Here is a 23,044-nt window from a genome sequence, read left to right on the forward strand (position 1 = left end):
CACAGGCTGCGTCTCTTACCCCGGGGTACACGGTCACAGATGTCTTCCCGCCCAAATTCACCGTGCGCCCGTCCTTTCTGATCAGGAGGTTTAAGCCCCGCGCGCCAGGCTCTCCCCCTACAGGAGGAGAAAACAAGGAACTGAGGGTCAAGGGAGGTAGGGGCAAGAGATGGGATCCTGAGGTGGCAGCGACAGGGGCAAAAGAGGCCGGAAAGGGCTGGAGAGTCACCCACCGTAGAGGCCATAAGGCTGGAAGGCCCGGCGCTCAGTGAGCACGGACAGCAGCGCCTCTTCCCGAAAGACCAGCTCTCGGATAACACCATCACCTCCCCGGAAGCGGCCGCGGCCCCCAGAGCCTGGCCTCAGTTCAAAGCGGCGCAGGATAACTGGGTACCTGTGCAGGTAAAGAGCACAGAGCAAATGAGCGGTGGACTCATCTCCCAGATCAACTGCCTAGCACTGTGGCTGCTCAGCTCACCGGCTCTCCAGAATCTCCGGGTCCGTGATACGTGTGTTAGTCATGTGACTGTGCACACCACTGCGCCCATGCCAGCCAGGTCCGGCGCCAGCACCACCAGCCACCGTCTCATAGTATCCCATATGGGCATTGCCCAGGGTCACATTGTTCATGCATCCCTGACAGAAGCACATAACAGTATTTTGTTAATGTGGGCATCCACCCCCACCACCCTGTTTTCCAGCAGCTCCCAGACCTTTGCTCCACCACACCTGGGAGGCTGAACAGGCCCCAAAAGCCCCCAGAATGACGTCCACTACTCGTTGAGATGTGAGCACGTTGCCGCCCACCACTGCTGCCTCTGGGGATGGGTCCAAGATGGAGCCTTTGGGAATTACTACACGCACAGGAGCCAGGCAACCCTGGTGGATGAACAGGGTGATTAATTAGGGATGGGTACCACTCAGATTCAGATAAAAATTCTACCACCCTAGGCTGTTCTATTGGGCTGCCTTTGTCTTCAGGCAAGCCTCAGGGTGACCTCACCCCTACGAACCTGGTTAAGTGGGATGTCACGGCCCACAAGACAGCGCAAGCAATAGATGAGAGCTGACAGTGTTATGGCCCTCGGGGCGTTGAGATTGCCGAACACCTCAGACCCGGAACCACTGAAGTCAAACACTGCACTGCCCTGCCCACAAGGAAGAAAGGTGTGGCCATCAGCAACTGGTCACACCCCAGAGGCCAGAGCCCTCCCCACTGCCCTTGCACACTAACCTGACTCAGGTTGATCTGAACATGCAGCCGGATCGGGGAGCCATCATCCATGTGATCCTCTGCAGATACCTCGAGGGGCAGGCCCCGGGCCTGCCGGGAAGCTCCGAAAGCCCGAAGCATGTCTCGAACTGCTAATTCAGCGTTTGCCTAGCAGGAATAAGGATCAGGCCAGCCATGCCACCTGCAGGGTGGCCCCGCTACCTTGGAGCCACGACACTGCCCCATTATGCTCCCAGGCCCACCTGAATATGACCCATATAGGCCTGCACCACATCCAAGCCATACTGCCCGATCAGCTCGCCCACCAGCTGGATGCCCTTCTGGTTGGCTGCCACCTGGGCACGAAGATCCGACAGGTTGTCATGCAGGTTCCTGGTTCCACTACAGCCAGAGATCTTGCCTGGTGCCTGCAGGGCCTCTGTCACCGCTGGATGGACAGGGTCACAACTGAGTCACCTTCCATGCTCCCAGGAACCTGTGTGCCTGCCTGTTCTATACCCACAACACACACGCTGGGCAATGGGAGCACCCTATTGACCTTCCACTGGCTTGCCACCTCCCCTGTTGCAAAGTCCTGAACTGTGAAGACATAGGCTCCATCCTTCTGCTAAGCCTTCTTTTGCAGCCCAGCATCTGCAGCACCACAGCAGTGCCAATGACTTCACTGAAGCTGGATGTGGCTTGGGAGCTGGTGGGTTCATCCCTAAGCAAGCTCATCCTTTCCTAGGCTCTCCTCTACACCTCACAGAAAAAGTTGTCCCTGACACACTCTACAAGCACCTTGTGCTGTGTGCCCTATGTCCTGCCTACTCCCACAGGCCTCCCAGCACTTCAAGAATATAAGGCAGCACAGGGCTGGAGACACGGCTCAGCAGTCAAAGAACCCTTGATGCTCTTTGAGAGGATTCAGGATCGATTTCCAGCATCCATACAAGGGGTTATTAACTGCCTCTAACTCCAGTTCCTGAGGATCTTATGCTCTCTTCCGGTCTTCAAGGACACCTGCATACATGTGGTACACATACATGTGGTGCACATACATGTACTCAGGCAAACACACACATAAAAGGACTATCGGGCACCTGTCATTCCTGTCATCTTACAATTTCCTACATCTAGACAATACTCCCCTCTGCTCCTGGAAGCAGTGCCGTCTAGCCCGGGGACAACACCACACCAGGGAAACCCTTCACTTCACTGTCTAGCCCAGGACGACACCACACCAGGAAAACCCCTCACTTCACCGTCTTGGTCGTGGACTTCCCTGAGGTTTTCGTGGCCACTTGTACCCTCAGTCACATGGTTACACTTGTGTCTCTGTGATCTACCTCAGCTCCCAATGGTCAAGGTTATGTATCCTAGGTGTCTGTGGCACCCAGAGTGGCCTACCATGCCCTTATCACCTCAACTCCAGAATTCCTTTTTGACTCCTCAGAGCCCTATGACCTCAGAACAGGGCCATCTTTTCCAGTGCCTCCATCTTGCCTGGAGCTGCTCTATACTGCTCAGTGCAGAGCCTCCATCCTGTAGCCATCTACACCTGATTGCAGCTGTTACACCTGACCACTCTGCTCACCCTCAGGGTTACTCTGCAGACAGGTGTGCAGCCCAACCAGTATGGCTGCAGCTGCTCCCACTGCCCAGTGACTGAGACCCAGACCCAGACAGGGATCCTGCAGCCTCTATACCCAGTGTAGCTTGTAGCAGTCGCCAACCCAGAAACTACCTTTTCTACCTGCTGCCCCCTTGGATGTCTTGACCAACTCCTCACCCCAAAGTCACCTTCCAGGAGACCGTTTCTGGCTCTGACATCAGTCATCTCAGATCTTCTGGTATCTGAGATGACTTACAACTGCCCTGAGAGGGTGCCACTCGTCTTGGCCAAGCCACAAGGCAGGCCTGAGCTGATAAATCAGGATGTATCTTATCAGTTGAGCATCAGGATCCTGACCAGCCTGGTTCTTGGTAGCAGCCAAGCATTCTTGCCTGCTGAATCATCACTGTGACCCATCTCCAGCTTACCCTCTTCCTGGAAGACGCCTCCCTGGACCAGTTTGAAGGATAGAAAAACAGCACCCTCCTGCTGCAGTGTGGTAGAGTGAGGAGGCATAGAGCCTGGTGTGATACCCCCAATGTCTGCATGGTGCCCTCGGCTAGCCACGTAGAACACGGGCCGTGTCTGGCCTGGCCAAAATACCTAAGGGGTAAACGGCAACCGTCAGCGGCACCAGAAACCTCTCATCCCTCTGATGGTAGCCAAGGCAGCACTCCTCACCGGTGTGATAACAGTCAGGTCTGGGAGGTGACTGCCCCCTGCACTGGGATGGTTGCTGAGCAGCACGTCACCAGGATGGAGGTCAGCTCCTAAGTGCTGGATCTGGAATCAGGAGACACATACAGAGTGAAAAAGGAAAGTGAAGTCCTGGGAAAGGGAGGGGGCAGAAAGGGAAAAAAAATGTCACCATCGCCACACCTGGAACTGTACAGTCTCCTGCATGGCGCCCAGGTGCACAGGAATGTGGGGAGCATTGGAGACCAGGCCCCCATCCGGCCCAAAGAGGGCACAGGAGAAGTCAAGGCGTTCTTTGATGTTGGTGGAGATGGCTGTGCGCTGAAGGATTCGGCCCATCTGTTCTGGGGGGCACAGAGTAGTAACCAGGTAACCCCATCATTCACCAAGAAAGGGACAGGACCCACAGGGTGAAAGCCTTCTGCACTCAAACCCAGAAGCTTTTCCTGTGCTCTGGGGAAGACCAGGGTAGCAGCACACCTTCTTGGGCAGTAGGGCTGTAGCCAGGTGTATGTCAGCTTATGAAAAGAGTGTTCTTTTTCATGCCTGCCTTGGGTCTCTTCAACTTCCCTCCCTGACTGGTGCAACAAGAACCTGATGTCCAAGCTTAGACCCCTGAGCTCCTGAAATCCTATGGCCTGACTTTGAACAGATGAGCTCATAGTGGCTGCCTCTTTTCTATCCCTAGATTGCTGAAGATCACATGACTCCTGGTGAGATGAGTTAAGTGAAAGGCCTGCTCTTGCAGCAGGGAGTACAATTTCAGAGCCAAGGCCATACTGCTCACCACCACCAGTGAGGTTCCTGCCCTTCCCTTTGGCACACACTTGCCAGGCCACCACATGCAACAAGAGCCAATGTGACCCCACTTGTCTGCACTTTTGCCTAGTGTGCAGTCCCTCATATCCTACATAACATATGCCAGTGCTACAAGGAAGACAGTATCCACTCACCAGCAATGCTCATGAAGCGGTGTGAGAAAATAGACAGCTGGATGGGGTCAAGCTTGGTGCTTGACATGCTAGGAGCCTCAGCTCCCACAGAAATGCGGATGTCCCCTGTCTCAGTCACCTCTGCTTGGCAACCTGGTTCTACGAGGATGGTGCTGGGGGCAGGGGACACAAAGGAGCTACAAGAACCTCCCACAACCTCCCCCCAACCAGGGATGTCACTACTCCATGCCAGGAGATGCCCCAGTGATGGAACCTCTGCAGCCCTGAGCCAAGGGATCTGCTGTGAAGGGTACTGCAATAACCCCTGCAAGGCTATACCCAACCCAGGCTTACCTGTTGCTGTCAATGATAAGGCAGGGCCCCTGGAGCTGGTGCCCATAGCCAAGCTCTCCTAAAAGGTACACGGGGGTCTCTTGATAACCCCCCTCAAAGTAGCACTGGGTCACCTGCAGAGGGTGTGGAATGAGCTGGGCTCCTGGATCATCCTTCCTGAGGCCCCTCAGCAGGGCTGAGCTTCCCCATCAGCACTTGTCCCCAGGTCCTAAGGATGTAGGTGGACCAGCACAACAATGCCTCCAACCTTGTCCACCCGTGGAGGTCCAGTCTTGGCTTTGGGGGTGTCCTCCAGTCGAAGTCCACTACGACCAGTTCCCCGCACTCGCACATCGTCTACCACCACTGGCCGCTCAGGAATGATGAAGCCAAACTCTCTCAGGTACCTGTGCTCACCCATCCAAGGGCCCAATCAGAAGAAGGCAACCAAAGCAGCAGGCCACATGCTAGACCCACAGAAGGGCACATATACCTCTCAACAAACGCTGCTCCAAAGTCGCCAGCACGGGGGGAGTGGGCTGTGGCCGGATGCTGATGGGCAGACACCATTAGGGCACAATCAGTGCCTTGGTAACGAAGATGCAGGAAGCCCTCAGTGCTGATCTGAGACCTGCAGGAAGCAGGTTAGGCCATTTACTCAGTGCCTTCTGAGGATGTCTGCCCTACTTCCTCAGGCACTCTGAGATCATTACCCTGAAGACATCCCGTGGTATTCCACCAAAGGGGTGGTAGAGATAAGGCCAGCCCTGTGTTCAGTGGTCCATATGTCTACCTAGAGAAACCCTGGGCCCGCAAGGCATCCACACACTGCTCCTCCAGGCGACTCAGTCTCTGGTCCAGTTGCACAAAGGTTTCAGGTGTGTAAGACAGGGAACAGGGCTCCTGTGCTTCATGAACCACATCTGCCAAGGCCAGTCCCAGTGCTGACAGCAGCCCACTGTGCCTGCAGAAATGGGTGGCACAGCAGCATGGGGACACTCCCCGGAGCCAACTCCCTCAGCTAAGGGCATATGCCCATGTACAAACTCACCTGTGAATATGCACAGTGTCCATACCCAGGGCCCGGGCAATGGCACAAGCGTGCTGCCCACCAGCTCCTCCAAAGCAGGCTAGCACGTGGGCTGAGGGGTCATGACCTCGTGCCTGGTGATTCAGGAAGGGTCAATAAGTAGTCTTTCCTACCCTGGACAGGTCCCCCACCCATCCCATTTCTGGTGGGCTGAAAGAGTATGGGAGCAGGGCTAGGACAGACAGGTGATGGTGGACAGAGGGGGCATACCTGTGTGAGGGCACGGATAGGCCGGCACATGGCTTCATTGGCAACACGTACAAACCCCATGGCCACCTCCTCCAGACTTAGTGGGGAAGCTGGGCAGGGTCCACTAGTCAAGAAGCTGTTGACCTCAGTGGCCACAGCTTCTAGAGCCTTTCGGGATGCCTCTGGGGACAGTGGCTGGTCTTCTCCAGGCCCAAAAATGCAGGGAAAAGAGGCAGGCAGCAGGCGACCCAGGACCAGGTTAGCATCTGTCACAGTCACAGGACCCCCTGGGAAGCAGGCACAGTGTATGGGTTGGAGGCTAACGGAGCAAACCAGATGTGGGCAGCAGGAACGAAGATGGGGAGTGGAACAGACTAGAGCACCACCAGAAGGAGTGGCCTGTCAGAGCAGAGGCTAGCTCTTACCTTTGCGGTAGCAGGCAGGACCTGGGTGAGCACCTGCTGACTCTGGCCCGACCACAAAGAGGCCAGACCTGGGGGATAAAGGACTGGAATTAGAGGTGAGGAGGATGAAAAAGCTGACAGGTCCTGACTGAAGAGACAGGCACTGACCTGAAGAAGAGGCGGGAACCCCCACCAGCTGCCACTGTGTTGATGTCCAGCTGGGGGGCCTGGAGGGTGACACCAGCTGTGCTAGCCTCAAAGACATGCTCAAATTCTCCAGCATAGCGGCTCACATCTGTGGATGTGCCTAATGGGGGATAAGATGCCAAGAGTCACCTAAAGACCCACATCCCCAGTTTCATCCAGTTAGGCTGTGGAGACTCTCCTCATACACCCGCTTTAGCCGTCATACCTCCCATGTCAAAGCCAATGACAGGCTGACCACCTTCCAGCTGGTAGGTGGTAGCTGAATAGCCAACCACACCACCAGCAGGGCCAGAAAGCACGGCCCTGGAACCACTGAAGGCGTCCATGGGTGCCAGGCCACCGTCAGAGCGCATGAAGAGCACTTGCACACCCTGGGAATGGGGAGAATGGAGAGTGATGTCATAGGCAGGCACAGGGCTAGGGCCTGGGGCAGGGTGGTCAATGGGCCTCACCTTTAGGTGGTCCTGGAAGCCGCGTCTGAAGCCCTGCACATAGCGCTGGATGGTGGGAGTGAGGTAAGCATCAGCACAGGCCGTGTGCCCCCGAGGGACAATGCGTACCATGGGCATGGCTTCCGAGGACAAGGACACGTGGGTGAAGCCCAGCTCCCGGGCCAGGGCACCCACCTGCTGCTCGTGCTGGGCCCACCTACAACGAGAACCCAGGGGGTTCTGTACCTCCCACCCAATACCCTTCCAGCTTTCCTCTGGACCAGGCCTCCACCCACAATCAGCCCTCACTCACGTGTACGAGTGCATGAGCACCACTGCCAGACTGCGGATGCCCCGAGATAAGAGCCCCTCCAGCTTCCCACGCAGGGCTCCCAGATCCACAGGCTGCTGGATCTCTAGCAGGTCCCCTGTTCGGCCTGAAAGAGCCCATATCCCTCATTCAAAAGTTGCTGGGCTCTGCCTCCCCCGAGAACCTCACACAGGCGGCCAGCACCATCCTCACCTTTGACAGGAGAGCCGGCGCCTGGTTCTCCATGGTACAGCACCACTCGCTCCTCCACCTCCAGCACCTCCTCATACAGAACCTCTGGCATGGGCACAGCCTGAGGGCAGGCAGAGGCTTAGAAGAGACCCAGGCCTGAGGGTTCTGTGGGGTCCTGAGTGGCTGGAGCAGTACAGGCAAGGGGATGTGTCCCAGAAAATGAGGAGAAAATCAAAACGGCCTGGCAAGACCCATCCAGGCTCCCCTCTGCACCCAGGCACTTAAGTGGGGTAGAACCAACCATGGGTAGCCCCAAAGGGCAGCTTTTTTCAGGAACCCAAAGGTGAAATCTCCAACCCCTCACCCCGAACAGTGCTGGCTTGGACTGGCCAGGGTACCACAGGCTTGCTTGGTAACTATGGGGACAGAGTCCTGCTGGCAGTGCTTAGTCTCCTTTATGCCTATCACAGAGTAGATTTGGCCATCGTTGCTTCACCGCCCTCCCCACAAGGCCTTAGCTGGGAAAGGGAGAGGAATGTACAGATTCACCCAACACCCAGCTGGCATGGGAGAGCTCACCAGGTCAAAGAGGTCTGGCCGGGCCTGGGTGCCAATATGCAGCAGGTCTCGGAAACCCCGTGTCACGAGCAGTGCCACCCGTTCCCCCCGTCGTTCCAGCAATGCATTGGTGGCCACCGTGGTACCCATGCGGATGCTGGCAATGCGACTGGTGTCTAGGGGTCGGTCTCGAGGCAGCACCACACCTCCCTCCTGGGGACCACATAGTCAGTGTGCGACCTCAGGCTGGGGTCTCTTCACCCCCTACCTTTGCCCTAGCCCACCTGCTCCAGGATGCGGCGGATGCCCTCTGTGGGTGCATCTGCATAGTTGGCAGGGTCCTCTGAGAGCAGCTTCAGGACGCGCACATGCCCTCCTGGGCACTGGGCAAAAACATCTGTGAAGGTGCCACCACGGTCGATGGCAAAATGGAAGCGCCCTTCTGGGCTGCCCATGATGGCAGGGCTGAAGTCCAGCCGTAGCTCTTCAGATAGTAACCCTGGAAGAACTGGACAGAAGAGCCTGTCATTAGGGAGTAGGGGGACTGGGGTTATGCCTGAGGGGGCATAGTTTCTAAGCAGAGGCTGGTAGGGGAAGAGGTGGAGTCCAGTTCTAGAAGGTGCCCCGGGGAAGAGCCAAAGAGTAGTTCTGGGTTTGGTCGGAGCTGCAGGAGCAGGTCACAGGGAGACCTGAGTGAAGCCAGAGCCAGGCAAGGCCATCTGTCAGCCCAGTGTCCCCACAGCACAGGTCTGAGAGTCCTGGTGCCGACAGAAAGCCAGGACCTGGAGTAGAGGTAGAAGGGCCATTGGACCCTTGAGCCCTTTTATGCTGGGGCAGCCTGGGTTCTTTCAGCAAGAAAAGGCGCTGGAGTGTGCAGGTAAGAAATAGCTCCACTTCCTGCTTTGCTCAAGCTTCAGGGCCAAAGCCTTAGGATCACTGTAACCCTACAGAGCCGGTACAACGACGGGGCGGTGGGGCGAGGCTAAAGCCCGGGAGACAGGAGACTTGGAACAGCAGAGCCCCGAGAGGGAAGTAGGGAAGGAGGTAGCTGAGTAGGTAAGGACTTCTGCACAGACCCCCACCTGCGCAATCGCAATCCGTCTGGGCTGGGAAGTTTCAGCTTGAGTTCTCTCGCTGCGCTTCCCGCAGGCCCTGCCCCTAGCTCGGGGAGGAGCCTGTAGACCCGAACCCTCTCCCTCCACACTCGCACAAGCCCCGTGTGCCTGGCCCTCCGGGTTACATAACAGCGGGCCGGTCCTGTGCACCTCCTACTTTGGCCAGACCGATCCACGGATTGACTGAATGGCCCTGCCAGCTGGGGCGGACCCAGTGCTTTGGCTCAAGGGCACCTTGGTTCTGGGAGCTGCTGTACCTCTCTCTCTACATGTTCTGGTTCGCCAAGCGTGGGCTCCCTTGACACCACCTTCAGGTCTCTACGTAACTGGCTGCATCCTAAAGTAACAATATTTCTGATGTACTCAGACTGTTCCCCAGCGTGGGAGGACCCGCGGCAGGGATAGGGTAGGTGGAAAGGACCCCGAAAGGAACAATGGGAGATAGGAGGATCTAGAAGGGCTTCCTGCCTCCGGAAAATCCTTTTATTCGGGCATGTGAAGTTGCACAATGAACAAGATGCCTCTGCACACGTGCCCCGATCAACTCCACAGTGTAAAAATGGTTCCGCACACCTAAATCTGATGTCTCTTCTGTAGCACATGTCTGGAATTGGTGTTTCTCCCTTGAGGACCACAGGATGATTTATCCACGGGCTCTACCCTCCTGTCTATCTAGTCAGCCCTTAAGGGGGCCTCACTCTAAGGAGGAGAAAGTGCACTGGCAAAGGAGGCCCCAGGACAACCAGAATTTATAGGCAAGGAGGACCAGCGTTGTTTTCTTGATTCGTTGTACCTTCACAGGCTTTAGCCCCAGGAAAGCAGATCCTTCTCCCTAGGCCAGCATCTCTATACTTTCTAAGACAGATTCAAGGGAGCCTCAATTGTGCTGGCTGGTTGGAAGTGGGGGCTTCTGCAGGTAGGCCAGAGGCTCTGGATTCCAGAGCAGCGGGAGACAATCATCCACGTGTGCTGGTTATGCTGCCCTACAAAGGTGACCCCTAAGGAACAGTTAGCTTCTGGAACCTTAGGAAGTCTGTTGAACCTACAGGCCTTACCCACCATGCTAGGCCAGATGTCAGACAACCTTGAGGTTGTCCCACACTCAAGTCCCCCCACACACACTGAACTAAGTGTCTTGTAGAATATTATTTTAAGATGTGTTTAATTTGTTTATGCTGTGGAACATTTGTTTTAATGATACAAAGATGTGTTGCATTCTTTAGTGTTGCATTTGTTTAACTCTGTGAAGCTGTGATATTGTGCCTGTCTAAAACACCTAATAAAGAGCTAAACGACCAATAGTGAGGGAGGAGAAAGGAGGGGGGGGGCTGGCAGACAGAATAAATAGAGGGGGAGTAAGGGAGATGAAGGAGTAAGAAAAGAAGGGGCTACTCACCCAGCCAGCCACAGAGTAATAGTGAAAGATTACAGAAGTAAAAAAAGGAAAAATCCCAGAGGCAAAAGGTAGTTGGAATAATTTAAGTTTATATATATATGTGTGTGTGTGTGTGTGTGTAATATATATATATTATATATACTATATATCATATATGTTATATATTATATATTATAATATATATATATATATAGCTGGCTAGAAACAAGCTAGGCTAAGGCCAAGAATTTATAAGAAAGAATAAGTCTCTGTGTGTGATTTATTTGAGAGCTAGGTGCCTCCCCCCGCCCCCGCCGCCAAAAAAGCCTGAAAAGTAAAGAGTAAAAAACAACCAACAACAGAAGTGCACCACTGGGGGGGCTGGAGAGATGGCTCAGAGGTTAAGAGCATTGCCTGCTCTTCCAAAGGTCCTGAGTTCAATTCCCAGCAACCACATGGTGGCTTACAACCATCTGTAATGAGATCTGGTGCCCTCTTCTGGCCTTCAGGCACACACAGAATATTGTATACATAATAAATTAATTAATTAATTAATTAATTTTAAAAAAGTGCGCCACTGGCTCTCAAGGCCTACTTGGACCTTGGAGGCTAGGGTGTAGGTGAGCTGGTTATGCATGAGAGCTGCAGGCTCTGGATTGCACACCACACTTCAGGCATTGCCTGATGCCCTTGGGCATTCAAAAACTGCCCTCACGTCCCTTCCTTGTTTTGTGGATGCCCAATCTGGCAGAAGTCCTTTTACTGCTACTTTCAAAACAAATCCAGAGTAAGGCCTGTAGTGCATAGCTTAGTGAGACTTTAATTCCAAAACAAAATAAAACAAAGCGGGCTGAGTGGCCCTGAGTTCTATCCCTAGTTTGGATAGACAGTGTGTGTGTGTGTGTGTGTGTGTGCGTGTGTGTGTGTGTGTGTGTGTGTAAGAGAGAGAGGAGAGCGATAACGTACCCAGAACCAGAAGACAGTCTTCCCTGGAACTCCCTCTTTCCTCTGCATCAACCTCACACCCAACTGGCTGCCACCTTAGGGCATTTGCTCTAATGGTTCCCTTGGCTTAGAAAGCTTTTCCAAGCCCACATAACTCCTGCTTCATTCAGCGCAGCTCGGTGTCACTTTCTCAGAGGTGTTACCTCCTCTCTCCTGCATGGACTTCCAAGAGTTCATTCCACCCTCTTCCCTGGGCTGGATCCACTTCACTCTTTCTACCACCAGCACCCAATAAGGAACTTGCGGTCCCACTCAATAAGGCCAGGTTTTTGCATGACTTCTTTCCATTTGGGCACACGCTGGATGAGAGAACTCTAAAAGATGCCCGTGGCTCACCTCTCTCAGCATCCTTGAATTTGATTGTCTTACGTCTGGACAACCAGGGGTTGGCAGTCACTTCTGCCACGAAGCTGGAGCTACAGAAGCCCAGGCTGCTGCCCCTGCTCCTAAGGACTAGCTTCAGCTCTTGGTTCTCCTGGATGAGCTGCACCAGGCGCCGTAGCTCTTCATTCTCCTGTGCCAGCCGCTGGATCTCCTGTCGCAGGCCCTCATAGCTGCTGAGAAGGGACATGCCCAGGAGCAGGCACGGCAGCCGCCCAGTGGTCAGTGGGCTGGCCAGCAAAAGGAAACTCTGCCATTGTGAGGTCAGCATCTGACTACCACCTCTGCATTCCAAGACTGCCAAGGCCCACTCTTCCTGTCTGCAGCAGGTTTCATCTGACTTCTGGCTCTGAAGCTTGGACCACTTCAGACACTGCCACGGGTCTCTGGATTTCTTTATTAAGCTCTTCCTGGAAGGTAGAAGTTTCTCTGCCCTGGTCCAGCTTAGGTGTGTCACAGGGGATAATTCAGTTTTCTCTACCATCCACCTGCCACTTACTACAGCCCCTTGGTCTCCATGTAAAATGACGGATCTGAGCAAATGGGTGTGACATCTGAGTCCGATGGTGGTACAGCACCCAAGGAGATCAGGGAGGATGGGTATTGGAGCTACCCTACAAGGGTGGGGTTTGTGTCTGGCCTCATGAGAGATGGAATTGAATAGCAATGGCCAGGGCAGGTACGGCCTGGATAGCTCATTGGGTGCATGGAAAGGGCTGATGGCCAAGAGCTGGATCAAGCAGCCGTGGTCTTACCCACAGGGACAACGGATTTGCATTGTACACTGGACTCTTACAAAGGACTTTCTTCCATCCAGTCTGTCTTGTAAAAGTCACTTGGATTTTTTGACTGTTTCTTCATTATTGTTATTTGCTTCATATCGTTTCCTTTTTGCTTGCTTGATGAGTGCAGCTTTCACTTATTAAATTACAGGTTCTCCATGGATTTCTATGTCCTTCCCACAGTCCAGGAGACTCTGGCAAGAGTCCTTCATTTGTGGTGACACAGGTAGAGGATGGGGAAGAACTACCTAGGGCCATGCTGCAGGAGACTGGGTACCACGGAGCCATCTCTCTGGTCCCAAGCACTGACAATTTAAATAATTCCACAAAGAAACAACCCTAATGCCAGGAAACACAGAATTTTTAAGATAGTAGAGAGATTTTTACCCTGAATGAATGGCAGACCCAGTGAATTAAACCCCTAGGCACACATTCTGAACATAGAAGGTGAACTGGGATGGATAAAATCTCAAGACCCCAGTAAAATTCTGCCATAGACCTTGTCACCGTTTTCAGACCTGTGCATAGGATGACCTTGAGTCTCACGATGATTAGTTTATTAGTTTATCAGAGGGATAAAAGCAAGTTATCCCAGATACGTCAAATGTCATTCCATGGGCCTTTCAAAGGATGGTCCTCTTCCCAGCAAAGAGATTCAAGGGTTGAAAGAGATTCCATGAGAAAGGGATGCTCCCAGGTTGTGGTGGTGCACACTTCTAATACAAGCACCTGGGAGGCAGAGGCAGCTGCATCTCTGTGAGTCTGAGGCCAGCCTGGTCTACAGAGTGAGTTCCAGGACATCCAGAGCTACCCAGAGAAACCTTGTCTCGAAAAATGGGAGCAGGGAGAGGGAAGAAGCTGACTGACCAGGATCAAAATATTGAAGGGCTGGCAAGATGGTTCAGAAGGTAAAGATACTTACTACCAAGCCTGACTACCTGAGTTCAAGCTCTGAGCCCCACAGGGTGGAAGAGAGAACTAACTCCCAAAAGTTGAAAGCTCTCCTCTAACCCCACATGCTAGCTATAGCATATATATTCCTTCACTAAGTTTCAAACCCGGAACAAAAGGCTAAGGTGCCTATTAACATAACAAAGCAGACCTGGCTATAGCGAAATTTCATTTGTACTTTAATAAATTTGTATTTAATAAATAAAGCTTGCATGAAGATCGGAGAGTAAAACAGACCCACTGTTCAGCCTTACAGACCAAGCTGTGGTAACACACACCTTTAATCCTAGTAGTCACACTAGTTTGCCATAGAAATCAGGCAGTAGTGGTGCACACCTTTAATCCCAGCCCTAGAGAGGAATATAGAACAAGAGACAGCTCTCAGACAGTCTCATTCTGAGATTCCTGGAGGCAGTATCACCATTTTGGACTAAGGTAGAAGTAAGAGCCAGTGGCTGGTTGTTTTGATTTTCTGACCTTCAGGTTGAACCCCAATTTCTGTCTCTGAGATTTTATTAATCGTGCTACACCTGGTCACCAGGTTCTCCCACTATCCTCAGTCACTACCTGTCACATACCCACCCTCTCCCCTGAACTCTCCAGTTCAGGGGTTGGGCTACCCTTCCCCCAGAGGCTCTTCCCTCTATAATCCAGACATTTTGGTTACCCGCCCCTTTTTGGACCTTTGGCCTCCTGGCAGCAGTACCTGGTTCTCCTCTCTCCCCTGTCCCCTTCCCCCTTCCTCCTCTCCCACATGGCCCAGTTCAGTCTGGTCATGCCCACTCTGGACTCTCCCAGATGGCCCTGCCTCTGACCATGTTCTCCCCATATCTACAATAAACTTTCTCCTCCACCACACCTAGCTATGCCCTTTCTTTTTTATTTCTTTTTTTCATTCACCCCTCCACACACACTCCCATTCTCTTTCTCTGGGGAGAACCTCTGCACTGTCTTGCCTAGTCACTGGTAGGGAAGACAAAAATCTTAATTCCTTGACCTAAACAAAGGAGTAATAGTATTTAACAGCAGACTTATATTTGATATTTCTTACATCATGGAGTCCAAGGTTATGAACTCCCTATGTAACCAAGAAGGACCATGAACTGCTGCTATCCTGCCTTTGAGTGCTAGGATTGAAATTCTGAGTCGAATGCATTCTAGTTAAGTTTATTGTAGCTGTGTGTGTGTGTGTGTGTGTGTGTGTGTGTGTGTGTGTGTGTGTGTGTGTATGCATATAGATAAATGTAGAGAGCATAGTCAGAGATAAGGCCATCTGGGAGAGTCCATAGTGGGCATGACCAGACTGACCTGGGTCATGTGGGAGAGAGGGAAGGGGAGGGGACAGGGGAGAGAGGAGAACCAGGTACTGCAGTCAGGAGGCCAAAGGACCAAAAACAGGCAGGAATCTAAAATGTCTGCATTATATAGGGAAGAGCCTCTGGAGGAAGGGCAGCCCAATTCTAGGCTGGAGAGTTCAGAGTAGAGGTGGGGCTTGCAAGCCTTACTCGGTAACAGGCAGTGACTGAGGGATGCTGGGAGAACCTGGAGGCCAGGTCTGCTTTGATATGTTAAGTAGGCACCTCACTTAACATATCAGGGTTTGAGACTTGACCCAAGTGATCCTCCTAACTCCATCTCCCACTGCTGGATTTACAGGTTTGCCCACAGTGTCCAGTTGGCACGTTCCGTTCTGGATGGCAGAGTCCATGCCCTGAAACTAGCTGGGGAGCCGAGCGGTGGTGGCGCACGCCTTTAATCCCAGCACTTAAGAGGCAGAGTTCGAGGTCAGCCTGGTCTACAAGAGCCAGTTCCAAGACAGGCTCCAAAGCTACAGAGAGACCTTGTCTGGGGGTTGGGAGGGAGGAAGGAAAGAAAGGAGAAAGGAGAGAGAGAGCATAATAATGAATAGTTGGGGAACATTGGGTGGGTTCACTAGAATTTTGTATCTCTAAACTTCCCTGGGCCCTCACTACTGGCAGAACCAACTCCTCCCAACTTGCTAGGGGAGGCCCCTGCTTGGCTACTGTGACGCGGGTGGCAGCTGACTTTGTGTGCCTCCTGCCCCTGCCTCAGCTGGGAGGCTAGTCTTATTTGCTGGACTCTGCACGACTCTAGGACTAGAGAGCCTGTGCAAACAATGGCAGGCACGCTCCAGGCCTTGACCTTAAGCGCTCTGGCTCTGGCCTGGGCGGGTCTCCCAACACACTTGGGCCACCCTTTCACTCTGTATAGCCAAGGTCATACAACAAAGCGTTTATTTAAGATCTACTGAGAGCTGGTCCTTGGTCTGAATCATGAAAGCTTTCAGACTCTAGAAAAGAAGATCTGAGGGGATGAGACTCACCATCCTTACAATCTCTTAGGAGTAGGAGCCGGGCCTCACTCTGGGAAAAGGAAACCTGTTCCCAATGCCTCACAGACCCACCTGGGGCAAAAGAGGGGATAGAAGGACCCACTCCTATCCAGGCTGTCAACTCTGGCTAATCTGAGGATAAGATTGGAGACATTCAGGCCTGAAGACGATGGCAACCTCAGGGAAGAGCCATCAGCAGAGAAGTGGCAAGCCAGCTAGAAATGTAACAAAATCAGGTTCAGAGAATTGAAAAAAGTTCCTACTGATAACCACACCTTGAGTGGTCATAGAAGAGAGTTTCTGGCTGAGGAAAATGTTGTGACTATGGGGAAAGGAATGCAGTAGACGAGAGCCAAAACGGCCGTGGGCTATCTTAGACCCTTACACAGGATTATTACCAATCCCTATATCTGATTGAACATCCTAATGATGATTAGGCAAAGCTCCTGGAATGCACCAGTGGGCTTGCTTATTATGTCCAACCAACCCTAAAGCTGTGAGAAACACCTCAAGCTTTCTACAGAAGAGATTCTGAGGCATTCTGGGTAGACGCACTTGTACCCCAGCATCCAGGACACAAAGTTGTACCTGGCATTGGCCAAGCCAGAGGAGTAGCAGGTCGCAGTTGAGGTTCCTGGTGTAGGCCCACCAGAAGGAAAGTGTGATGGGCCAGTCTCATTGGCAAGGCCACGGCACTGGGACTGCAGACCCCAGAATGTCTTTTGCTTTTGCCATGCCTTTACATGTTTGCTGCAGCTCTCTTTCTAGCATGGTGTGAGTGGACGTGGGGAGATTCCACTGCCTGCAATAGTGTTTATCTCTTGGAAACATCCTGTTCTACCAGGTATTTTAATCTGTGAATTAAGAAGATGACCCCTACCTAAGCTGTACTGTCTAATTTGATAATGATAGCTTATACAGAGCTTTGATAAATGAAAATAAATACAAGGACATGTTTCACAGACAGGACCCGTGAGTTTCACCTAAGGAGCTGCATGGATTGTGGCTCAAGTTAATGATTAACAAGTGAGTCCCAATGCCCATCTAGTTAAAATTCTTTTAACCTTAATGTTAGGAGATGTTCACAGGTTTCAGAATGCATCACAGCTGAAACAAAGCTTTGAAAATAACAAAGTTAGACTAAGATGTTTTGTTAAACAGCTTGGAGGTTAAAAAAAACAAGAGGACAATCTAAAGTTTTAGAAAGGCACATAACTGAATTCAGAACTCGTTAAGGTCAGGAAACAAGAACAAAGCAGCCCAATTATCTTTGGCTGACTACCTTTCTTGCTAGGATTGGTTGATGACCAGGTGATGATTAATTCCTTATACCCATTTTTGTCCTCAATCTCCTACTAAAAAAAAACTACTGATGCACAGGGTGATAGTGGCCCTTGCCTTTAATCCCAGCACTTGGGAGGCAGAGGCAGGTGGATCTCTGTGAGTTTGAGGCCAGCCTGGTCTACAAGACCAGTTCCAAGACAGGCACCAAAGTTACAGAGAAACCCTGTCTCCAAAAACAAAACAACAAACAGAAACAAACTATGGGTATGTACCTTAAAGATTTAAAGTAGAGCTGGCTGATTCTTTTAAAACTTTAGGTTTGTGATTCCTTTAAGATTTCTTATAAGATTACCTTTCAAAATAAGTAATAAAGTAACTGACCCTTTATTTGTAACTGCAAAATGCAGCCTGCCAGTAAAAGACATGACAAAGATACCTTGCATACCCACACAGTTAATTTATAACAAGTTTCTTGGATATGAATGAATGTGGATTCTTGGGTTAATTTGTTTTTCACCTGTAATAAGTAAAATGCTTAACCATATAAGGGATATAGAAGACATGCTGTCTTTACTGTTTGTTTTCTATTCACTGCAACCATTCACTTGAAAAACAGAATGTAACCATGTTGTAATTCCTATATTGCCTTAAAAACACGGACTATATAAGCGTAGAAAAATATACAGCAGAAAGAACACAGAAAGAGAAAGAACATGAGAGAACAGAGACTAAAGAAGAAAGTCATAAGGGTTGGAAAGATGGCTCAGAGGTTAAGAGTATTGGTTGCTCTTCCAGAGGACCCTGGTACAATTCCCAGCACCCACATGACAGTTCACAACGGTCTGTAATTCAAAGATCTGACACCCTCATACAGGCAAAATACTAATGCACAATAAATATTAAAAAATATTTAAAAAAGAAGGAAGCCATCAAGAGAGTGTGTGACTATTTTTTTCCTAAACCCCGCTCAGATAGAAGCGTCTAGCACAGGCTGACTCCATGGATTCCTCTTCAAAGTCCTGTGCTGCTGGAGGCTGGTCCCCCAGACAGTGATATGTACCCATTCTCCAGCAACCAAAATACCAATGACAGCTGTGAGCTCCCAAATATGTTGACTATGCCACAAAGACTCAAAGCAACCCACCCCCATGTTTATTTTTGTTTTGTTTTGGTATTTGTTTTTTTGCTAAAAATCACAGACTTAGCCCTGCCGATACCCAATGGGGAACTTAAAACAGAAAAAGGCTTGACATCTCTGCCTTCATTTTACATCTGTCTCCTTTGCTTTAAACTTCTGCATAGTAATACACATATTAACTGTATTGACTGACTATATAACCACCCCATAGTATGGTCAAGGAGAAAGTTTCTGTTTGTTTCTGTTTTTGTTTTTTGAGACAGGGTTTCTTTGTGTATCCCTGGCTATCCTGGAACTAGTTCTATAAATCAGGCTGGTCTCAAACTCACAGAGATCCGCCTACCTCTGCCTCCCAAGTGCTGAGATTAAATGCATATACCTCTACCACCTGGCTACTCTCCCTTATGTTTGTCTTTTACTCAACAAAATCATGTGTGGATTCATTTCTACATGTGATGATGTTTTGTTTGTGATCTAACAAAGCTTGCCTGAAGATCAGAGTGTGGAGCTAAGTCACTAGTTAACTATAGAAGCCAGGCAGCGATGGCACACACCTTTCATCCCAGCACTCGAGAAACAGAAGAAGATGGATCTCTGTGAGTTCAGGGCCAGCCTGAGCTATACAAAATTGATCCAGTCTAAAAGAGAAACAAAGCCAGATGGTGGTGGCTCACATCTTTAATCCCAGTACTTGGGAGTCACACACCTTTAATCCCAGCACTAGGGAAGTGGAGACAGGAAGAGATATATGTGGGCAGAGAGAGGAATATAAGGTTGGAGGAGACAAGAGCTCAAAGCATTCAGTCTGAGGACTTATCGAGACAGGATATTCCAGCCAGTATGAGGATTTTGGAGAGGTAAGAACTAGTGGCTGACTTCTCTTATCTTTCATCTTTCACCTCTAATATCTGACTCTGGGTTTTTATTATTAAGACCAATTAGAATTCGTGCCACACTACACTTGACATTCTGTTCATTTTAAAGCTTGCCGCCTTTTCTGAGGTCAAATTACTCCCCTGTTCCTTTTAGAAGGGTGCTTTCTATCGCCCTCCCCTATAATTAAGGATCATTGCTGCATCTCAAGATCTGCAAGGTAATCAAGTGGGAGCCCCCAGTTCCTGTAAGTCAGAGCTGATATCTCTGGGCTGTGATCTGGTCCCTGGCACTGTCTACATGTAGGACAGAATGGAACATACCCCAACCACACACATCCCTGGCAAAACATGGGAGTCCTGTTTACCTGGGAGCTTAAGCACAAGCTCTGACCAGCAGTGGGTGAACACTAACCTGTGCTGCCCCAGGGAGAACTTCCAGCTTCCTAAACACTGGGATCGGGGGACACCAAGAAGTGACAACAGAAGTCATATACAGTGACGGAAGTGGACCTCACAGAGCTGAAAAAACAGACAAGCCAAAGAACCTGACCAATAATCATACAAAGTTGCTGCAGGACACCTAAATTTCCTAGTTTTCAACAAAAGTTGACTCATGCAAATAGTGTAACAGGACTCCTGTACCAGAAGAAAGCAATAGTAACTGCCTCTGGAGGGGCCAGAGTCTGGACTCCACAAAAGGATCAAAGCATTACTTAACCAGAGGCCTAGGAACAGCATTATGTACTGGCAGGAATAGTGGCCCTGCATTAGTGTGTTAGCTGCTTCTAATCACTGTAAGAAAATTCTGAGAATTTTCAAGGAAGAAAAGTTTCTTCTGACTCACGACTTTGGAGGCTTGAGTCCATGGTGAGGGAGCCCATGGTGAGGGTGGCCTTGTGGAAGCACCTGTAAAAGGAACTGCTCACCTCAGGACAGCAAGGAGGCTGTTGTGGAATATTACTTTAACTAGGTAAAGGTGTGTTATATTTGTTTATGCTGCATTTGTTTAATTATGTATTGATGTATTGCTGTTTCACCTTGCCTGCCTAAGGCACGTGACTGGTCTAATAAAAAGGTGACCAGCCAATAGCGAGGCAGTAGAGAGATAGGTGGGGCTGGTGGGCAGAAAGAATAAACAGGAGAAGGAACACAGACTCTGCAGAAGAGAGATAGAGGGGGGAGAGAGACAGGATAGAATAGAGAATGGGAAGAAGAAACAAGAAAGAAAGAGAGGGAGATGCCCAGAGCCAGCCAGTCAGCCAGGCAGCTGCCAGCCAGACATGTAGTAGGACATATAGAATAATAATTAAAAAAAGGTTAAAACAAAGAAAGAAAGAAAGAAAGAAAGAAAGAAAAAAAAAAAAAGAAAGAAAGAAAAACCCCAAGTAAAACTTAGATGAAGAGAAACAGGTTAAATTAAGTTAAAAGGGTCAGTTAGAAATGAGCATAAAGCCAGGTGCCAGGCAGTGGTGACACACAGCTTAATTCCAGCACTCAAGAGGTAGAGGCAGGTGGATCTCTGTGTATCTGAGACCAGCCTGAACTACAGAGCGAGTTCCAGGACAGGTTCAAAGCTGCGCAGAGAAACCGTCTTGAACATCCCTCAAAAAGATAAGGCCAAGTACTCATAACGAATAATAAGTCTCCGTGTTATGAATTGGGAGCTTGGTTAGTGGCCCAAAAGAAAGCTCACTACAGAAGATATGAGACAGGAAAGGCAGGGTCCCCTTATCTCCTTTAAAAGTTTGCTCTCAACAGTCTAGCTTCCTTTCACCAGGCCCCACTCCTGAAAGGTCCCACAACCTCCCAGTAGCACCAAATTAGGGAGCAAGTCTTGCTGTCAACGTATGGGCTTTTGAAGGATGTTCCAAATTGCAACATCTGGTGTTACTGCCACTACCCAACCTGTACAGCAGAGACTAAGGATCTCAGGCTTTAACACTATGTCACCTGCTCTGGACATAATTTGTCTTTCTTTTTGTGTTCCCTCTTCTAACACCTCTGTTCCAGGTCCCCAAATACCTTACCACCCATAGGACAGTGCTTCACATGGTCAACCTACGTTATAGTCTATGACTTAGAACTCACTGTTTGTCTAATAGAATGGTGGCACAACCTGCTAAAGGTACATGGGACATTGTCTGCTGGGGTGCATCTGTGCTGCTCAAGGGAATTTGGGTTTCAGAGCCAGGCTAACTGTAAAGTTAAAGGGTTAACTCTTTTCAGGTTGGGGGCCTGGCAAAGGGCTCATAGGGCCATATTTTTAAATATTTTTATTAAAAATATGTTTTGCCTGATGTGGTAGCACATGCCTTTAGTCTCAGAACTTGAGAGGCAGATGTGGGTGGATCTCTGTGAGTTCAAAGCCAGTCTGGTCTACGAAGCCAGTTCCTGGCTGGGCATGAGGGCACAGGCCTTTACTCCCGACTCTTGTGAGGAAGGCAGAGGCAGACAGAAGCAGGCAGAGAGACAGATCGCTGTGAGTTAGAAGACAGCCTTAGTCTCCTTATGGAGTTAGAGTTATACAATGAGACCCTGTCTGGAGAAAAGAAAATTTGAGACAATATTTCAAATATCCCAGGTTGGATTTGAATTCACTAAGAAGCCAGTGATGACCTTGAACTTCTGTTCCTTCTTCCAGGAACCATCTGCAGATCATGGGATCCTGTTTCATGAGGTTATATTGGGGTGCACTTAGTTTGAACTCAATGAGACCAGTCGCTTCTTGATAAACTGCTGCTCTGCTCGTTCTGATGTGGAAATAGCATCTAGGAACACAGCTTCCTTCTTCTGGCGCAAGTTATAACATGAGGGGCTGATGAGACTGGCTTATGGGTGTTGGTAATTCAAGAAGAATGGAGGATTAGTCACAAACAAGAAAACCCTGGACACCCTCAAATCACTTAACTGGTATGTACAATGAGTGAAAGAAATCCATTACCAGGTTTCTTCCAATTTAACAAAGTTCTAAACACAGAATATTTTGCCTGTAAGAGCTTCTGCCTGGTCACAACCAACTTATATAACCTTCAGTTTTGTTTTTCTTTAATTTTTTAAAATATTCATTTATTTATGCATATGCATGTTTTGCCTAAATGTATGACTATGCACCACGTGCATGCCTAGTGCCAGAGAGGTCAGAAGAGGGTGTTGGATCCCCTAGAACTGGAGGTACAGATGGCTGAGAGCCACCATGTGGGTTCTGGGATTCAAACCCAGGTCTTCTGCAAGAACAGCAAGTATTCTTCACCAGTGAGTCATCTCTCTGGCCCCAAACCTCAGCTTTTTAAACTGTGGGTCATGTCTGATTTCACTGTAGTCCTGTTTCTACACACACACACAGACACACACCCCATGCACACTTTGTACACACATATCACATCTTGTCAACAAAGCTGCCTGAGATGCATCATTAGATTTGAGTATATTATGAAGTGCAGTGTTTCACTTTGACTCAGAAACATTTTGTAAAGTATAATACTTATTACAGAAAACAAGAAGTTTAGTGTTTGGCTATCATCCCTCAGCATGGAAGCAAAAATTAGTCTATCTTTGGTTTGGATTGTGTTAGAATGTTTAATTTTATTTTTTCCTTTTCCCATTATTCATGTGTGT

At 50.0% G+C, this 23,044-nt stretch overlaps 1 protein-coding gene across 3 annotated transcripts in view; it reads right to left on the minus strand.

The window, feature by feature from the left end:
• Oplah (5-oxoprolinase, ATP-hydrolysing) overlaps positions 1-23,044 on the minus strand; it is a 32,210-nt gene that overhangs the window by 295 nt on the left and 8,871 nt on the right. Inside the window, exons 1-26 of one of the 3 annotated variants that reach the window (XM_048454530.3) lie at positions 12,002-12,254; positions 8,455-8,678; positions 8,192-8,383; positions 7,634-7,733; positions 7,424-7,547; positions 7,132-7,327; positions 6,885-7,050; positions 6,641-6,779; positions 6,494-6,561; positions 6,090-6,355; positions 5,841-5,953; positions 5,583-5,753; positions 5,283-5,420; positions 5,058-5,196; positions 4,811-4,923; positions 4,478-4,629; positions 3,708-3,868; positions 3,510-3,611; positions 3,257-3,431; positions 1,477-1,661; positions 1,235-1,381; positions 1,014-1,148; positions 730-879; positions 479-636; positions 234-394; positions 20-117 (exon numbers count right to left, since the gene is read on the minus strand). In XM_048454530.3, coding sequence (XP_048310487.1) covers positions 20-117; positions 234-394; positions 479-636; positions 730-879; positions 1,014-1,148; positions 1,235-1,381; positions 1,477-1,661; positions 3,257-3,431; positions 3,510-3,611; positions 3,708-3,868; positions 4,478-4,629; positions 4,811-4,923; positions 5,058-5,196; positions 5,283-5,420; positions 5,583-5,753; positions 5,841-5,953; positions 6,090-6,355; positions 6,494-6,561; positions 6,641-6,779; positions 6,885-7,050; positions 7,132-7,327; positions 7,424-7,547; positions 7,634-7,733; positions 8,192-8,383; positions 8,455-8,678; positions 12,002-12,236 — 4,008 coding nt within the window. In that variant the 5' untranslated portion in view covers positions 12,237-12,254. Of the gene's footprint in view, positions 1-19; positions 118-233; positions 395-478; positions 637-729; positions 880-1,013; positions 1,149-1,234; positions 1,382-1,476; positions 1,662-3,256; positions 3,432-3,509; positions 3,612-3,707; positions 3,869-4,477; positions 4,630-4,810; positions 4,924-5,057; positions 5,197-5,282; positions 5,421-5,582; positions 5,754-5,840; positions 5,954-6,089; positions 6,356-6,493; positions 6,562-6,640; positions 6,780-6,884; positions 7,051-7,131; positions 7,328-7,423; positions 7,548-7,633; positions 7,734-8,191; positions 8,384-8,454; positions 8,679-9,252; positions 9,410-12,001; positions 12,255-23,044 lie in introns of those variants that run through there. The other 2 variants (XM_048454531.3, XM_048454532.3) reach the window with 2 other exon arrangements.

This window comes from Myodes glareolus, chromosome 19 (genome assembly GCF_982192425.1).
Source record: "Myodes glareolus chromosome 19, mMyoGla1.1, whole genome shotgun sequence".
Classification (NCBI taxonomy): Eukaryota; Metazoa; Chordata; class Mammalia; order Rodentia; family Cricetidae; genus Myodes; species Myodes glareolus.